General features: G+C 51.4%; 1 protein-coding gene across 1 annotated transcript in view; it reads left to right on the top strand.

Annotated features, from left to right (window-relative positions):
• The window catches only part of LOC138566800 (inositol-trisphosphate 3-kinase A-like), a 796,057-nt gene that overhangs the window by 754,945 nt on the left and 23,024 nt on the right, over positions 1–18,088 (top strand). The window contains exon 8 of the mRNA XM_069644458.1: positions 15,584–15,655. Within this exon, the coding sequence (XP_069500559.1) occupies positions 15,584–15,655 (72 nt within the window). The remainder of the gene's footprint in view (positions 1–15,583; positions 15,656–18,088) is intronic.

The raw sequence follows: 18,088 nt of genomic DNA, 5'->3' as shown, positions 1-18,088 counted from the left end.
ATGGTCAGGGAATTTTTGTGGGAGGGAGGAACAGAATTGCTTTACGCAGTTTGCAGAGGGACTATAATGATTGTAGGATAAGTGTGCCCCATTTTGAGTGCTATTACCTGGTAGGGCAGCTGCAGTTTATCGTGAATTGGCTGGGGCAGGAGGCCTTGCAGGACACCTTGCTGCTGCAACCAATGTTGGGGCAATACTGCTTCAAAGGAGGGTTGTGGGTGATGGGAGTCGTTTTACCAAGACCCTCAGGATTACTGAAACTTGGCAAAGACATGTGGCATAGGGTTTGGAAGCTCCTGAGAACACCACACCCTTGCTCCCCACACGTCCCCTTGGTGGGAGTCATTGGAGAACAGGGTGCCGTGGAAAGGTTCAGAAGACACTGGGAAATTAAAGGGATAACTACGGTGGGTGACTTATTACGGGAGGACAAGATAATAGACTTCCACACCCTGGTTAGTGAATATGGAATTCACGAGGGCCATTTTTTATTTTATCTGGGTATGGTTAGGATGATTTACAGGAAATGGACGGGCCCTTATGCCGGAGTGGAGACCAATGTAATATTAGACACTATGTACGATGTGTCAGAGGGGGGGCGCATGTTGTCTCTAGATTGTATGAACTGGTCTTGGGCTGCTTTGACGTAACTGAAATGATGGTGCGTGGGAATTGGGAGACGGAAATCGTTCACCAAGCAAGTTTCAAGAAATGCTAGATTGGAGCCGGCTTACTTGTACGTTACACATCGGGTGTATATGACCTCACATAGACTCTCATACAGATGGGAGAGGCGGGCAAGCCTGTCCGAGATGTACTCCGGAGGGGGCGGAAATGCTACACATGTTCTGGACATGCCCATTGATTGGAAGGTTTTGGCGTGAGGTGGCGGAGGGAGCGGCCAGGAGTGGAGTTCAGATTCAATCATGGCCCCCTGAATTCTGTTTGTTGGGATTGTTTCTGAGGGGTGGAAGACATAACACTCACTTCTCTAAAATGAAGGATTTAATTTGCGTACTGGCAAAATGCAGAATTGCTATTGTCTGTTCAAATAAAAACTATTTAAAAAGAAAACGGCAAAGAATCTTTCACAAGTACCAAGGCATTTAATGGCTGATTGCTGTTATGATTTGTCTAATCCACAAATAGAGCATTGTCATGTGGGTCAAGCTATGACAAAATCTTTAAACATCCTACCTGTCTGAGACTTATAAAGGTAGAAAGCCCCCTAACTTGCAGAAGTACAGGGAAAGGAAATCTGTTAGAAATGGCTTAAAAGAACTGGCTTCGTACTGGGACGAGGAAGTGGATTCAAGAGTAATGCTGCAGAAGTAGTCTCCTTGTTGAGGTTAACGACCCACACCCGAGGGAGGTAGAGAGGCTTAAAAGGCCCCTTCAGGTGCAGGCCATTAGGACATGGAGCAGCAGCAGTAGTAGCAGCAGAAGGAAAGCACGTTCTCCAGCATGGGGTCTGGCATGGATTCACATGCTCATGAATATTCCCCGTCGTCAGGCTGGGAATCCTCGGTAAAGAAAAAACCAGTATCAGTTTCGTTTCTGATCTGTCTTTCGTAGTAATAACCAATCACTGGTCTCTGCGTCATACTGACCACAGCCAATGACTGCCCTCTACCTAAGCACCGCCTATGGCAGCCATCTTCAGATTTTTACCGCACGTTCATGTGTTGGGATCCTCGTGCTATTGCTCTCGAGCGTTAGTGCTATTTTTCGCGCTTTTTCACAAAAAACTTCGATTCTTTCGGTCAAAAGAGCCTCAAGCTCCACCGATCCTACATCCGATCAACGGGGACCCGTGTCGGATTCATCTGTGCCCCTCAAGGGTGAAGATTTCGTCGAGCTACACTTCGGAGGACTCCAGAAGCTTCTCAGGCCCGGTCTCGGAGATGGCCCAGGAGAAGGGAAGCTCGACGCCCGGAAAGCTGTTCAGGGTCTGCCCTGGATGCCAGCTGCAGAACGTCTTCAAGGAGGACGAACACTCTTTCTGCCTTTACTGCCTTCATGAGGACAAGACGCACGTGGAGAAGGACTGTGCGTTTTGCGGCAACATGTCGGAACGGACCATGAAGGACCGCCATCAACGTCTCGCCAACTGGCAGGAGGGTAAGACCTTTGAGGGCGCCCCGGCGACGGGGGCCCAACATAAGGCCAAGCACCGCGAGTCCGCTGGCACCGGGAGCGCCGAACGGTCGGGCTCTACGGGCGCCAGGCAGGGCGCACCCTCCCCGGCACCATCAACCACGAGCCAACGCTCTGGGTCGGGTAAGAGGAAGGCCGAGCACCCGGCGAAGCTCCTGGAGAGGCCCCGGTCGAGCTCTAAGGCAGAGGAGGAGCGTGGCAGTGCCCCCTCCCTCAAGGATAAGGCGGTGAGCGCACCTAAGGTGGTGAAGGCCTTGATCCATCCGACCAAGCCCTCTATCGAAACGGTCGCGGCGGCCCTGGCTCAGCCTGTGGTGGCTACACCAGTGGTGGCGACCTCAGGGCCCAGAATCTCCCTGCCTCCTCGGAGGGAGTCTTCCTTTGTGCCTATCGATAGGACCCCCGTGAAACCCTCCGTGGGGAAGAAGAAGGGGGGGCAGGGCGTCGTCGTAGATTCGGCCTCAACCTCAGAAGAGGAGCTGATCGAGGTCTTAAGCCACGGCCTAGGCGTCGAAGAAGGCCAGCCCGTCGGAATGGACCCCGACGCAGGTGACGACGACGACATCGTCGAGGATACCGACGGGGCCCCTGCTCGCCCGTCGGATTCCCCTCTGCCAGCGCCGCAAGACAACTCGGCGGCCATTTTGTTGGCCATACAGTCCTTATGCTCCGAGATAAGGACGAGGCTACCGTTACCGACGGAGGAACCTCTCCCGTCGGGGGATCCAGAACCGGGACCTTCTGGTGTTCCCCCTACCAAGAAAAGAAGGATCCATCCACCACCTCCTTTTCAACCGTCGCGCCCCGTCCAGCCCTCCTCCCCGTCCACCCGAGGGGATGATACGGGGACTGACACGGCAGCGACGGGTACGGACGACGAGGATTTTCCGTCGTCGCCTCCCACCAGGGCTTCTCCGCCCGACGAGATCGGATCTTTCCACTCCATGATCTCCAGGGCTTCCGAGCTTTTCCAACTCTGCCCTGAGGAGAAGAAAAAGGAAGGCTTCCTTTATCAGCGGCGCGAGGCCAAGAGGAAGACGGTCCTCGCAGTGCCTCTGTTGGACGACATTTGGGATGAGGGCCTTTCCCTCCTCAAGAACCCTTCCACGACGCCAGCTAGAAGAGACCGGTACGAGAAAAAGTACCGGGTCCCGGACACGGCCCCCCTATGCCTCCGGGCGCAGCCTACCCCGGATTCCGTCGTCTCCGCGGCAGCCAGGAAGAAAGCGGGGGGGGGTGCGGCCTCCACATCGACTTCCCCGCCGGACGGCGAGGGAAAGAAATTGGATGCTATGGGACGTAGAGTCATCTCGTCGGCAGCGACGACGATTAAAGCGGCCAACGCCTTGGCTATCGTGGCCCGCTACGACAGGGAGCTCTGGTACAAGATAGCTCCCCTGCTGGATTTTCTGCCGGACGACAAGAGGGCGGAGGCCCTTGAGATCCTGCAGGAAGGTGAGGTGGCGTCGGACCACGCCATCACCGTGGCGACGGACATCGCCGACACTGGGTTCCGCCAGCTGGGCAACGGCGTTTGCCTTCGACGTCGTGGATGGCTCAAAGCTACGGACTTTCGGCAGGACGTCCAGACCAGAGTCCTGGACATGCCCTTCGACGGGAACAACCTGTTTGGGAAGACAGTGGACGATTCCCTTCAGGCCATCAAGGCGGATACTGAGACGGCCAGGGCCCTTGGAGTCCTGCAGCAACGACGAACGCCCTTTCGGAGCGGCGGAGGCAAGGGCGCCTCCAAAGGTTCCGGCGGCGGTTTCGCTTCCTACCGTCAAGCGGCCCGCTCGTCGTCGCAAGAGGCCTACAGAGGACGAGGCAAGTCTAGCGGACCCCGCCGTCGTCGCCAAGGCGGCAAGGCCGCGTCCAAGCAGGATTGAACCGGCCGTGGGGTCGGGCCCCCACCGAAGCACCCCGGTGGGAGGCCGGCTGGCGGGCTTCGTCAGCGTGTGGGAGTCCATTTCCACCGACCGTTGGGTGCTGGACGCCCTGGCCCGGGGCCACGCGCTCGAGTTTCAAAGAAGGTGCCCGCGCGTCCCCCCCGTGGCCAGGAAAGAACTTCACGTCCCTCAACTTCTCCTGGAGGTAAAGGCGATGCTCAGAAAGGGCGCCATCGAACTCGTCCCAAAGAGGCTTCGGGGCTCCGGAGTCTACTCGCGATACTTCCTCGTGAAGAAGAAGACGGGAGGATGGCGCCCCATCCTAGACCTGCGACGTCTGAACAAGTTCATCAAGGCGCAGAAGTTCCGGATGGTCACCCTCCAGCACGTCCTGGGTCAGCTGGAGGAAGGAGACTTCCTATCGTCGTTGGATTTGGAGGATGCCTACTTCCACATTCCCATCCTAAAGGGGCACCGAAAATTCCTCAGATTCGTGGTCCAAGGGCGTCATTACCAGTTCAAAGCCCTTCCCTTCGGACTACGGTCGGCACCCAGGGTATTCACCAAGTGCCTCGCACCGGTGGCGGCGCAGCTGCGCCGCGAGGGGATTCACGTCTACCCCTACCTGGACGACTGGCTCATCCGCGCCAAGACGAGGGAGCTCGCCGTGGTCCACACGGCAAGGACCGTCCAACTCCTCACGGACCTGGGATTCTCCGTGAACTACGCCAAATCCCACCTGGTGCCCGCGCAAGTCGCACTGTTTCTGGGAGCGAGGCTCGACACAGTGTCCCTTCTGGCCTCCCCGTCGGAGGAGAGGACCAGGACCATCTTGGGCAAGGTGCAACGGATGTTGGTGGCCGACGCGGCCAAGGTGAGGTCCATCAAGTCCCTCCTCGGGATGATGTCTTCCTGCATCTACCTCATTCCCATGTGCAGGCTCCGGATGCGCCCGTTGCAAGAATTCCTGGATGCGCGCTGGATCCAGACGACGGGCAGCTTCGAGGAAAGGATCAAGCTCGACGAGAGTTTCCGACGAGCGATACGGTGGTGGGGCACCCGCGCGCATCTGACGGCGGGCATGGACTTCCAGACCCCAGCCCACCAGGAGACTGTGACCACGGATGCCTCCCTGGAAGGGTGGGGAGCGCACACCGAAAATCTGCACGCAAGAGGACTCTGGCTCCCGACGGAGAAGTCCCTGCATATCAACGTCCTGGAGCTCCGTGCAGTGTTTTGGGCCCTCAGGTCCTTCCTTCCGTCCCTCAAGGGCAAGGTGGTGAGGATCTTCACCGACAACACCACCACCATGTTTTACATCAGGAAACCGGGCGGAACCAGGTCCCCAGCGCTGTCCAAGGAGGCGCAGGACCTGTGGCATTGGGCCGTCGCCCAAGGGATTTTTCTGGTGCCGTTTCATCTGGCAGGGATAAAAAACACCATCGCCGACTCACTCAGCAGGGAGTTGCGCTCGTGCCACGAGTGGGAACTACGGCAGGATCTGGTGGATCGCCTCTTCCGACGGTGGGGCACACCCCAGATCGACCTGTTCGCGACGGCGACGAACACCAAGTGCCGGAGGTTCGCCAGCAGGTTTCCCCAGACGAGGAGCATGGGCGATGCTTTCTCGTTCCCCTGGGAGGGCCTGTTCCTCTACGCGTTCCCTCCCTTGCCTCTGCTAATCCGGCTCGTCAACCAGCTCAAGAGGTCACGGTGCAGGATGATCCTCGTCGCACCTGCGTGGCCGAGGCAGATATGGTTCCCGGACCTTCTGGACTTGTCAGCGTCCCCGCCGATCAAGCTGCCGGCGGACGCGGATCTACTCTCCAGGGAAGGAGGCGCCATCCTCCACCACGACCCGAAGTCGCTGAACTTGCAGGCCTGGCTCCTGCAGCGCTAGAGTTTGGAGGATACGACATACCGGCCGATTGCAGAGAGGTTCTTGCAAAGGCCAGGGCGTCCTCGACTCTTAAATGCTACGGACACAAATGGAAGAGGTTCTCTGTCTGTTGCCACGCACAGAAGATTAACCCTCTACGGATTACGGCTCCCCAAGTACTGCCGTACCTGCTGACGCTGGCCAAAGCTGGTCTGGCACACGCGTCCATCAAGATTCATCTTGCTGCGATCTCCCGATACACCAGAACCACGGGGCGGACGTCCTTGTGGTCTCATCGTCTGGTGAAGGAGTTCATGAAGGGACTGTTCAGATCGTTCCCGCCGGTGAAGGCTCCGGCCCCGGCGTGGGAGCTCAACGTGGTGCTGACCAAGCTCATGGGACCTCCGTTCGAGCCTCTGCACTCGGCCCCGTTGAAGTTTCTATCGTGGAAAACAGCTTTTCTTGTGGCAATCACCTCCGCACGACGAGTGGGAGAGATCCAGGCCCTTTCCTGCAAGGCCCCGTACTTGACTTTCCACGACACGAGGGTAGTGCTCAGGACGCACCCCTCCTTCATGCCCAAGGTGCCGTCGGACTTCCATCTCAACGAACCCTTGGTGTTGCCTGTGTTCTTCCCGTCGCCTTCGTCGCCGGCTGAGAGGACTTTGCACTCGCTGGATGTGGCTAGAGCGCTGAAGTTCTACGTAGACCGCACGAAGTGTTTTCGGAAGACGTCACAACTCTTTGTGAACTTTGGACCTGTCAATCAGGGGAAGGCTCTCTCGAAGGCTTCCATTTCCAGATGGCTCTCCGGCTGTATCATGTACTGTCACCGGTTGGCAAACCGACCGCTGCCTGGCCGTCCGAGAGCCCATTCCACCAGAGCGATCGCAGCTACCACGGCGTTCCTATCTGGTGTGCCCCTGCTGGACATATGCAGGGCTGCTACGTGGAGGTCGACGCACACCTTCACGAAATTCTACTGCGTCGACCGGGATTCCAGGGAGGAGTCCAGGGTCGGCCAAGCAGTGCTGCGCAACCTGTTCGCCTGAGGTGAGCCTGGTGAGGAGGTAAGATGCTTAATGTTGAGTTGATGTGATGCTTAATGTTGAGCCTTTGCCACCTCCCGTGGTTGTGCATGTGTGTACTGCTATGTATTCTTTATTCATGAGCATGTGAATCCATGCCAGACCCCATGCTGGAGAAGGAACAAGTTACTTACCTGTAACTGTTGTTCTCCAGCATGGGTCTGGCATGGATTCACATGCGAACCCTCCCGCCTACCCCTCTGCGGCTCTTCACTTGGTCATACTGCCACTTCACGTGCTTCCAAATCTGAAGATGGCTGCCAGAGGCGGTGCTTAGGTAGAGGGCAGTCATTGGCTGTGGTCAGTATGACGCAGAGACCAGTGATTGGTTATTACTACGAAAGACAGATCAGAAACGAAACTGATACTGGTTTTTTCTTTACCGAGGATTCCCAGCCTGACGACGGGGAATATTCATGAGCATGTGAATCCATGCCAGACCCATGCTGGAGAACAACAGTTACAGGTAAGTAACTTGTTCCTTGTTGGCAGTTCACACAGATGTTGGCAGAAAGAAGGGACGACAGGACTTTAGTCAAGCAGAATCCAGCTGCGTGTCCTGAGGGTCATGTTACACCTGAATCTGTGCAGTGCAGGGGTTGCGCAGCGGGAAGCGTGAAGGAAGACAGCTGTCCCCCATCTAAGCCTAATTGCAGAGACTGAGCAGCAGGAAGCGTGCAGGAGATCGTAGTTGAAAGCCTGTATGCAGCCAAGAGTCTCCAGAGCAAGGCAAGCTATAACTGCAAGACTGAAGACCTCTTCAAAGGAGAAGTGTGTCTGTTCGGAAGATGCCAGAACAGTGGAAGTCATGCAGCAAGCGAAGGGATCGAAGAGAGAAGGCAGTGAGTGTTACTGCCCATTCTAATCCCTTGGGCGAACAAAAGCCAGCAACAGTACAAAAGGAAATTCAATCGCGTATGAGTGAAATCGCTGTTAACCCGACCATTGCTTGTCAGACAATGAATGCAACAAGTAGCACTCTTGTATAAGTGAAACGATCTGAACAGCACTCATTGAACATTAGACTTCATAAAACAGATTAAATACTGATTTGTGCCTCAAAGTGATTCTGACGTGAAGGTTAACTGAAAAGTAAATTATAAAGCAGGAGAAAGCATTGGAACACAGAATTGAAGTGACTGAACTTTAAGAATTGGGAGTTCGAGGGAACAAGAATTGCCCACAGCCAAGAGTGGTAAAAGCATTGCCCACAGGCAAGAGTGGTAAAAGCATTGCCAAGAGTGGTACACGCATTGCCCATAGCCAAGAGTGATACCAGCATTGCCAGGAGCTGTGCATATTTTGTTCAGAGTCCAGAGGGACTAATAAACAGGCATGCCACTAAGCTAATGAGGCCACAGAAAGAAGGGGGAAATGAAGAGGGAAATGCAATGTCAAAAAGGGGTGAAGCTTGCTCGTTATGATTGTTCCATAAAGTTGAAGCTGGTAGAAAATCTCACACTGCCAAAGCCAGAAGGAGGAAAGATAGAATTATAACCTGAAGGGCATTTTGGTAGTTGATGTTGCAGAAAAACAAGAGTAATAAAGAGCATGCCCTTCTGGAAGGCGAATGGTCAGAGCAAGAGTCCCTTGTCTTCATGAAGATGTTGAAGAGCCCCAGTGTGAATATTGTCTTTTCTGAAGTTGTTGAGTCACAGGTACTGTTGCTGCTGTGTTAAACATGTGGTTGTCAGTAGATTCACGTGGCCTGGCCTCGCCGGCCATACACAGTAGGGAGAGTGGGGTTCTGTGGTCTTTCTTTCTCTTTAAGAATGCCTTTCTCTTTCCCCTCCCTCTTTCGAGGTTGTAGTCACACTTCTTGCCCTCCGCTATGGAGAGGACACCATTTAGGTTTTGCCCGCTTTGCAAGGGTAAATATACCTGGAAGGATAAGCACAAACGGTGCAACCGTTGCTTACCCCTCGATCACCAGGAGGACGGTTGCGCGGCCTGTAAATTACTAAAGCCCAAAACTCTAAAAGACCTCAGGGTCAAAAGGTGGGCGGCCTACGCCATGTCTAGGCCCGACTCCTCGCCTGCTGCCGCCACCGCCGAATGTGACGAGGACAGTGACTACACGGCCCCCGTAACGGAGCTTGTAGACCTCTCAAAGGAGCTTTCACGCTCCTCGTCGTCCGTCCCCGACAAGCCCGGCTCACGGCCAACTTATGGGGATGAACACCCCGGCGACAAGGACGCACACGGAAAAACACCAAAGCACATACCCCCCGGCACGCATTCGACGAAGGCAGCCATAGCGCCAACGGGGGCGCCGGGCCTACAGGCATCTTCCGCCGACCGTAAGGGTCGTCAGCCCTTCCCCGCCTCCGCGACAGGCAACTGGGCATTCTAAAGATAAGGGCGCTAACACCAAAACCTCCGGCGACGTGCATCGTAAGAGCGCTCACATTGCCAGCAAGAACTCGACAAGCAAGGACTCGACGTTACATAGCGCGACAGCGACCGATCCCTCGGAAGAGAGAAGGATCGCCGAAAGCCTCGCGCGCATATCATCTAAGGACGGCCAGAGACGTACGGCAAGTGAGACGCCGAAAACCGTGCACAAGGCCAAAGATACGCTGAAAGCGCCGGAAAACAGATCAGGCCAGTTCCCGCCGCCGACCGAAGGCCATAGCCAGCGAGAAGGCTTCTCAGAAGGCGAAGGCACACTTTCTTCGACGTTATGGGACAGAACTAGACACCTACAGGAGGAAGAAACTCCTTTTTCATTCCCAGTCCGTCCTGGCCGACCTCAGTGGACCTTTGAAAGGTTCCAGACCTATATGGATAAACTAGACAGGTTTGTGTCCATCCCAGAAGATAAGGCACCCAAGTGACCAAAGGAGGCACCCCTGGAGAGTCCGAGGGATAAATACCAGAAGTTGTATAACCCCATACAGGAGGACATATACTCTCACGACCTCACTGAGGAAGACACCCACTTCCAGGAGGAAGATCAGTTCACCTATGTTGAAGACCAACAAGAAGAGGAAGGTTTTCACGAGGACACTAACTTAGGTGAGGAGGGATTCCAGGAGGACACAGGCGAGGGTGACCCAAATCCCTGGCAGTCACCAGCTAGGTGTACAGACACAGGCAGTAGCAGTATAGTCATCATGTCTACTGAAACTTCACCAGTCAGGAACCCTTCGCCTATTGATGATCAACCCACCTTCAATGCACTGCTGAAGAAGGCAGCAGCACGTTTTGAACTTGAAACTGGGGAGGTCACCCCAGACACCGAATTTTGTGGAGAGGATTATCAAAGAAAAACCCCCCACTAGGCAAACTATCCCCATCCTCGTCTCAGTTAAGAGATGTATTACCCCTTCTCTGTCCACTCCTGCACTGGTGAGAGGGGTCAATCCGAGGATTGAGAAACTGTTCTCTCCCTCTCAATCAGACCCATTATATATTAAGGGTCACTCAATCCCGGACTCCCTGGTCGTGACCAACACCAGGAAAAGGGCAGGAGTCCCACTATCTACCAGTGAGGCACCCCCACATAAAGAGGGGAAGAAGCTTTATGCCCTAGCCAAGAGAATCACCACCTCTGCAGCATTCTCTACCAGAATTGCCAATAACACACTATTGGCAAGCTACGCTGATGCTCAATGGGAAAAGCTTAAAAAGGACATTGAAGAAGCTCCCGAACCCCTAAGAACTCGTTTGCTGGCTACAGTTAACGAGGGCTCTCTGGTCAACCAAAGCATTGTCAAGAATACCCTCGATGCAGCAGAGACGGCTGGCCGCACTTTGGTATAAGGAATTTTGCTGAAGCGTCACTTCTGGCTTCGCAATTCCGGGTTTAAGGCAGAAACACAAGCGTCCCTTATTAATAAGCCCATAGAGGAGTCCTACCTCTTTGGGAAAGCAGTTGATGACGCGCTGGAGAACGCGAAGAAAGAATTTGACACAATAAAGACCTTAGACCAAATTTCAAAACCACCTAACAGGTGGGGATTTGGTAACAAGCGATTTTTTTTGTGGCCAACGCCAGCAACAAAACCAACAACAGTATTCTGCCAGCAACTACCAAGGAAATAGTGGCCAGTACAATCAGAGGGGTCAACGCCGTGGCAACGGGAGAGGCCGGGGTTCCACCCCCAGAGGCTCCCAAGCCACCAACACCACCAAGTGACGCGAAGATTCGCGTCCCCTCCCATGCAACACCGGTCGGGGGCCGGTTAACATCCTTTCTTCCAGCATGGGAGGGAATAACATCAGACCGCTGGGTGCTTTCCACCGTAGTCCGTGGCTACTGTATAGAGTTCAACAGTTCCCCAACATACAGACCCCCGAGGGGACGCCGCATGACACCAGAACACCTCGCCATCCTTCTCCAAGAAGTGGACCAACTGCTGGGAAAAGGAGCCATAGAGGACGTGCCTCTATCTCAGGTAATAGAAGGTATTTATTCAGTGTAATTCGTTGTACCCAAAAAGGATCTAACCATGCGCCCTGTATTAGATCTGCGCCCAGCGAACAAGTTTGTCAAACCCCAAAAGTTTCGTATGGTGACCTTACAGGAGGTGATCCCACTGCTATCACAGGGAGATTACATGGGACACTGGACATGAAAGATGCATACTTTCATATTTTAATGTTGCCAGCGCACAGAAAATACCTCGGGTTCATGATAGAGGGCAAACACTACCAGTTCAGAGTGCTACCCTTCGGCATAGCATCTGCTCCAAGGGTATTCACGAAGGTACTGGAAGTGGCAGCGGCCCACCTGCGCAGGTTATCCATCCCAGTATACCCTTACCTCGACGACTGGCTCATAACGGGGGACTCTTACGAGACATGCTTCTCAAACACCCAAAAGACTGTAGACCTTTTGTTCCAACTGGGCTTCTCCATCAACGAGAAGAAGTCAAGCTTAGACCCCACCCAAGTAAAACAATTCCTAGGGGCTCTAATTCGAACAAAGGACGGCCTCTTCTTCCCCTCCAACGAGAGGGTCCAAAACATGCTGTTTCAGATCCCCCCAATATGTGGCAGGTCGAGAGGTGACGGTGCGCAAATCGATGCGTTTGCTCGGAATGATGGCGTCGTGTATTTATTTGGTACCTCACTCGCGCCTGCGCATGCGCCCAATGCAAGAGTGGCTCAACAGCCAGTGGTGTCAGGCCAGCGGACAATGGGACGATCTAGTGGTGGTCTCGCAGGCCTTGGTTCTCTCGCTACGGTGGTGGACAAAGTAAAACCTGATGATAGGGAAACCTTTTGCCACACCCGCGGTGGAGGCCACTCTAACCACGGACGCATCCCTCACAGGATGGGGGGGCCTCACCTATCCCATCAGACTGTCAACGGAGTGTGGACTCCGAGCGTAGCATCCAAGCACATAAACCTACTGGAGCTACTGGCGGTGTTCAAAGCACTAAAAGCCTTCCAAGAACACCTACAAGGGAAGACAGTGATGGTCCTTACAGACAGCACCACAGCCATGTACTACATCAACAAACAGGGGGGCACCCACTCTCCAGGACTGTCCAAGCTGTCCCAGAATATATGGAAGTGGGCTCTCAGACACATGTTCCTACTGTCACAACACGTACCAGGGGAACTCAATCTGCTAGCAGACGAACTCAGCAGAGACTTCCCCCTGCCCGAAGAGTACGAATGGCGATTGCACGAAGACATCGTCTTAGACGTCTTCACGCAATGGGGATTCCCCAAAATAGACCTGTTCGCAACTCTGAAGAACTCACAATGCCAAAGTTACGCCTCCAGGTACCCCCAGAACCAGTCCAAGGGGAACGGTCTGTCGATTCAATGGTCAGGGAAATGTGTTTACGCTTTCCCACCCCCGCCCCCCGACTCCCCTTCTCAACAAAGTTGTGCACAAGATGCACCAGGAACAAGTTACCATGATACTGGCCCCGATGGGGGCCCGGCAGCCATGGTTCGCTCACTTGATGGAGATGTCTCTATCTCCCCCAGTGAAACTTCCCTGCCAACACATCATGCTGTCACAAGACAAGGGCAGGACACTGCATCCATGCCCTCAGAACATGAACTTAGCAGCCTGGCTCCTGAGATCATAGAATGTGGACATCTACAACTCCCGCAGAGATGTATGGACATCCTCAGGGAAGCTAGAAAGCCTAATACTCGCCACTGCTATTCTAGCAAGTGGAGAAGATTTGTCATCTGGTGTAGAGGAAAGAGCATCAACCCGGTTGACTGCTCTCCCACACATATTGTTCTGTACCTGACCCATTTATTGGATTCAGGTCTAGTGTTCAATTCCATTAAAGTCCACCTGGCGGCACTTTCTGCATACACCACTTCCCAACTTAAAGTGTCGTGGTGGAAGATCCCAGTTATCAAGGTCTTCATGGAGGGGGTAAAGAGAATACACCCTCTGATAGCTAACCCAGCTCCCGGATGGGACTTAAATGTGGTACTTACCAGACTCATGGGCTCGCCATTTGAACCCATGCACAAGGCAAGTCTTAAGGACCTCACTCTTAAGACTGCTTTTCTAATAGCTATCACCTCCATTAGGAGAGTAAGTGAACTACAGGCTCTTTCTGTTCTAGACCCCTTCGTAACAGTTCACAAAGATAAGGTGGTTCTACGCACACACCCAAGGTTTGCACCGAAATTCATCTCGAAATTCCATGTAAACCAATCTATAGAACTACCAACGTTCTTTCAAAACCCTTCCAACTTGGGAGAAAAAAGTCTGCATACACTGGATGTACGCAGAGCTGTCATGTTCTACATGGAAAAAACCAGGCCACTGGCAGCAGGAAGAGAAGGAGATGCAGTCTCAAAGTCCACTATATCTAGATGGATTGTTCAATGCATCACTCTCTGTTACACTCTTGCTAAGAGAGAACTACCCTTCAAGCCAAGAGCACATTCTACTCGAGGCACTGGGGCATCCATAGCATTCATTGCAAATGTTCCCCTTGAGTCCATCTGCAAAGCGGCTACCTGGAGTTCTGTGCACACCTTTACAAAACACTACTGTCTAGATGCACACTCTAGATCTGACTCCCAGGTGGGACAGGCAGTATTAAGACCTCTTTTCTCTACTGTTCCTTCTCACAACCCACCGCCAACTCCGGGTACTGCTCGCTAGTCTATGCACAGCATGTGATTCTAAGCAGAGTAACAAACATCAGAAGACAATGCATTACTTACCGTAAAAGCATTTCTGATGGTTGTATCTGCTTAGATTCACATGCGCCCACCCCTCCTCCCCGCTCGGATGGAAGGAACATAGACATCTTTCTACATCTCTCTCTTTTCTGTACTCACTCACGTATAGAAGGCTCCCTTGGGGCAGAAAAAATACAAACAGAGGGACTTCGACGCATGAGGGATTGTGGGTACAACGCACGCCACTCTAGGGATAGTGTTACCGACACGCCTTGTCGACGTCCCCTTTTGGACTACGAAAAACAAAATGCAATACTCCGCAGTGACCACTGGATGTCGGACCTATGCACAGCATGTGAATCTAAGCAGATACAACCATCAGAAATGCTTTTACGGTAAGTAATGCATTGTCTTTCTCAGTGCACTTGGTGAAACGCTTTCACATGCGCTGAGAACCTCTAGCAAAAGTGTATCTGCATTCTTTCCAACAAAGAATGTTGAGAACTACATTTAACCACATTTAATATGCTAAAATAAAAACCTGTAGTTAAACGTTTGCTGCAGATAAAAAGGCCTGCATGTCCTTTTTGGTGTTTAAAAAAATAAAATAATAATCTATAGGAAAATTACTTATTAGACAAGTTTTGTTTGACAAAGCCAGCAAATTCGTGTTTTTTGATTGTTTCATTCCAGAAATTACATTAGGCGTAATTGGGGATAAATCTTAGTTTGTGCTGGCAGGATTTGGGGCACGTCTACAAAAAATCTTTGCGAGTGACGAATGGGTTTTCAAATATTTCATCCTTGAAGACCATGATCCAAGTGCATTAGGACAATAATACTGGATGTTATGTTTTCTTGTTTAAACTCTGGGTAAATGATGGAAAATGAATAGTGGTGATTGGGCGTTGCATAGAAAATACATTAAAAATCTATCCCGTTCTTAAGTTCATTTCCATTTTACAAAACTCTCAGTTGAAAATGATCCTAGATGATTATAGTGCAAGACATATTCAATTTGCAAAATGTCATTCATTATCCATTGTTTCATTAAAGTTGTATTTGCTATCTTAATTTCTAATGAAAGCAATACATGAATGAAAATGCATAACGTTCTTAGCAAAGATGCACATTTTATGGCTTTTAAATAATTGTGAGTAAGATGTTTGTTGTGGTATAAATGGAACGTACTGTGTTATTCAATTGCAATCAATGCTTCCGTTACCCGTAAAACAGGAAAACAGTTTTTTCTCTTTGCACCATACTTGAATGAATTGTAAAGTTCCACATGATTTTTAATGTCTGTCAAATCCAAACCAGTTGTTTTCACTGAAGGATAGTGTCTTGGGAGAGACAATTTGAAACAAAATTGACAAAAGAACCATAAAATGGTATTTATTTTTTAAGTTGACTGCTATTGTTTACATTGCATTTTCTTTTTCACTTACCAGAAAAACTATGTCACTCGTTTAAAAGAACTGAGGACCGCTTTAGAGAACTCTGACTTCTTCAAATCGCATGAGGTAGGAGTGCAACGTTTCTTTTACTTATTACATCACTGATACATTTCCACTTTTGATGTATGTTTTTTCATTGTCAAATGGTTCTGTGTTATTTCATGAGTTCATCACTTTGTATTCGGTTTTCTCTTTTATGTTATTGTTCCCCCGTGTGGGATCATGTACAGATTAATGTTCTCACTACAGTAAGATATTGGGCCTCATTGTGACTATGCCGGTCCGGAAACAGGGCACTGTTGTTTCTGGACCGGCATATTACAGGTCTGCCTGCCAGAGCCGCCGTGCCAAACAGGCCTGACCTTCTGGGCACCGCAGCCACAGTAGGCAGAGCCATCACAGAAGCATTGGCACCGCGAACAGTGCTGGTGCTTCCATGTCCCCAGTACCATAGAGTCTTTGGGACTCAATTGTGTAAAGGGGAATGTGCTGGTGTGCAGTCTTTGGTGAAGGCGGAGGTGCCCAAGGGTGTGTGGGAAGACTTGGCCATGGATGTCCTAGGTCTGGTGGATTTGGGAAGTGGTCAAGGTAAGCTCATCATAGTTCTGAAGGACCTACTTTCCAGATGGACAAAGTATAGAGTTGAGAGAGGCTACCGGTGAAGCAGTGATGGAGTTTGTGCAGGAGGCTATTGTGAGGGAAGGTTTAAATAAGGTCATTCTTACTGATAATATGACGCAATTTGTTGGTGGTGTTTTTCAAACGGATCTAAATAAGTGTGGTATTCAGCACACTAAAACAGAATTGGACCACCCCGAATGTAACGGCATGGTGGAAAGGACAAATAGATGGATTATGGAGGCCATTCGGATGGCTGTTGTGTGTGTTAAGGACAAGAAGGTTGGAGTTTAGGAGATGATATATGCTTTGCGTATGTGTCCGCATGGAGTCAACGGCGTTAGTCTGTTTGAGATGTCAGCGAAAGGCTAACACCAGGGTTGTTCCTCCCTGGTTGGAATGGGCTAAAGAAACGGATTGTGTGCTGGAGATGTTGAGAGGGAAGTTGGACCGAAGAAGGATGAGTGGCTGATGAAGCAGAAGGAAAAGGAAAGGAGAGAAAGCAAATTGGAGGTACAGTGTGGAGATCGGGTAAGGATCAAGCAAGGTGTAAGGAAGAAAGGGGGGCCCCCCGTTGTATTCTGAGCCTGTCCAGGTGGAGAAAGTGTTGGATGGTGCGTTGAGCGTAAGAGGCGATCAGGTATGGAATATGAATCAGCTTGCTGTTGTGAAAAGAAGGGTGTGTTGAAAGAAGGAAATGTTGTGAAGTCTCTTAAGATTATGCAACCCTGGGGTGGAGTTAAATTGGCAAAGTAGGCTCAGAGTTCTGAGCCAAGTAGTTGACAGTGTGAACTGGAGATGGGAGGTTGTGCTGGGGGTTTGCTGTGGAACTATTTAATAAAATATATTCAGAAATTTAACTAAGGTGTCCCGGTGTCTTCATATCGGGAACCTTAAACAGAAATTTCAAATATATTTAGTCTAAAATGACAAAATCTGTTAAAATGTTTTCAAATGGATTGTGTCCTGCCACGTATTCCTCATCTTATGATATAAAGTCCTGCTTTAGCTGCTTCAGAAAATATTTTCAGTGGAGGGCGCTGTGCATCGATGCGGTCGACTCGACGTCCCTCAAGGGCTTCCATCTCAGAGTCTACGTCCTCGTCTGTATATTTAGCACGCACTGCGCCCATTGGCTTCAGTTCAGTTTTTCCACGATAGCATTCGCTTCGAGAATTACAGCGTGCTACAATTTTTGTGACCCTAGTTTCGAGCAATTGCCGGGTTAAAGAAGTGCTACAATAATGGCACCATGGTGTCCCTCACGGACCCCCATCTGGTGTGTCTGTGGTGTGTTGGTGTCGAACATAAAATGGCGAACTGTCAATCCTGTCAGTCGATGACTGGCAAGGCTCAGAAAGAGCATATTGGGAAACTAGCGGCTCGTAGGACCGCTACTAAATCCCCTTCGATGACTACATTGAAAAAAAGATCATCCGGCTAGTCGAGAGGTGACTCCTCGAAGGAAGAGATCAAAGAAACGATCACACTCGAGGAGCAGGTCACACCATTCCTCGTCATCTTTGATGAAGTCGAAGAAAGGGCATTATAGGTCTCCATCTTCGAGTACATCTGGTTCCTCTCCAGAGGGAGGGAGGGAAGTATAACCTGCCCAACTAAATCCTCTAATCTGGCTGAGTGGGAACATTTCAGACAGGAAATGTTGAAAATCTTTGAGAGAAAGAGGCCTCAACCCCCTCGAAGGAAAAGGTAAAAATGACATGCTCCTGCCGAGCCGCATAAGGCAGACAAGGAAAGGCCAAAGACTACATCCCACCTGCCCTCGAGCCCAGGACATTAGTCAGAGACCCCTCGATCCTTCGAGATCTCAGCAACGATAAATCGTTGAGCCGAGAGTCAAGCCCTTCAAGGGCTCTGTCG

Source organism: Ambystoma mexicanum, chromosome 2p, assembly GCF_040938575.1.
Source record: "Ambystoma mexicanum isolate Mex_15411 chromosome 2p, UKY_AmexF1_1, whole genome shotgun sequence".
Taxonomy (NCBI): Eukaryota; Metazoa; Chordata; class Amphibia; order Caudata; family Ambystomatidae; genus Ambystoma; species Ambystoma mexicanum.
This window is presented reverse-complemented; position numbering and strand designations above follow the sequence as displayed.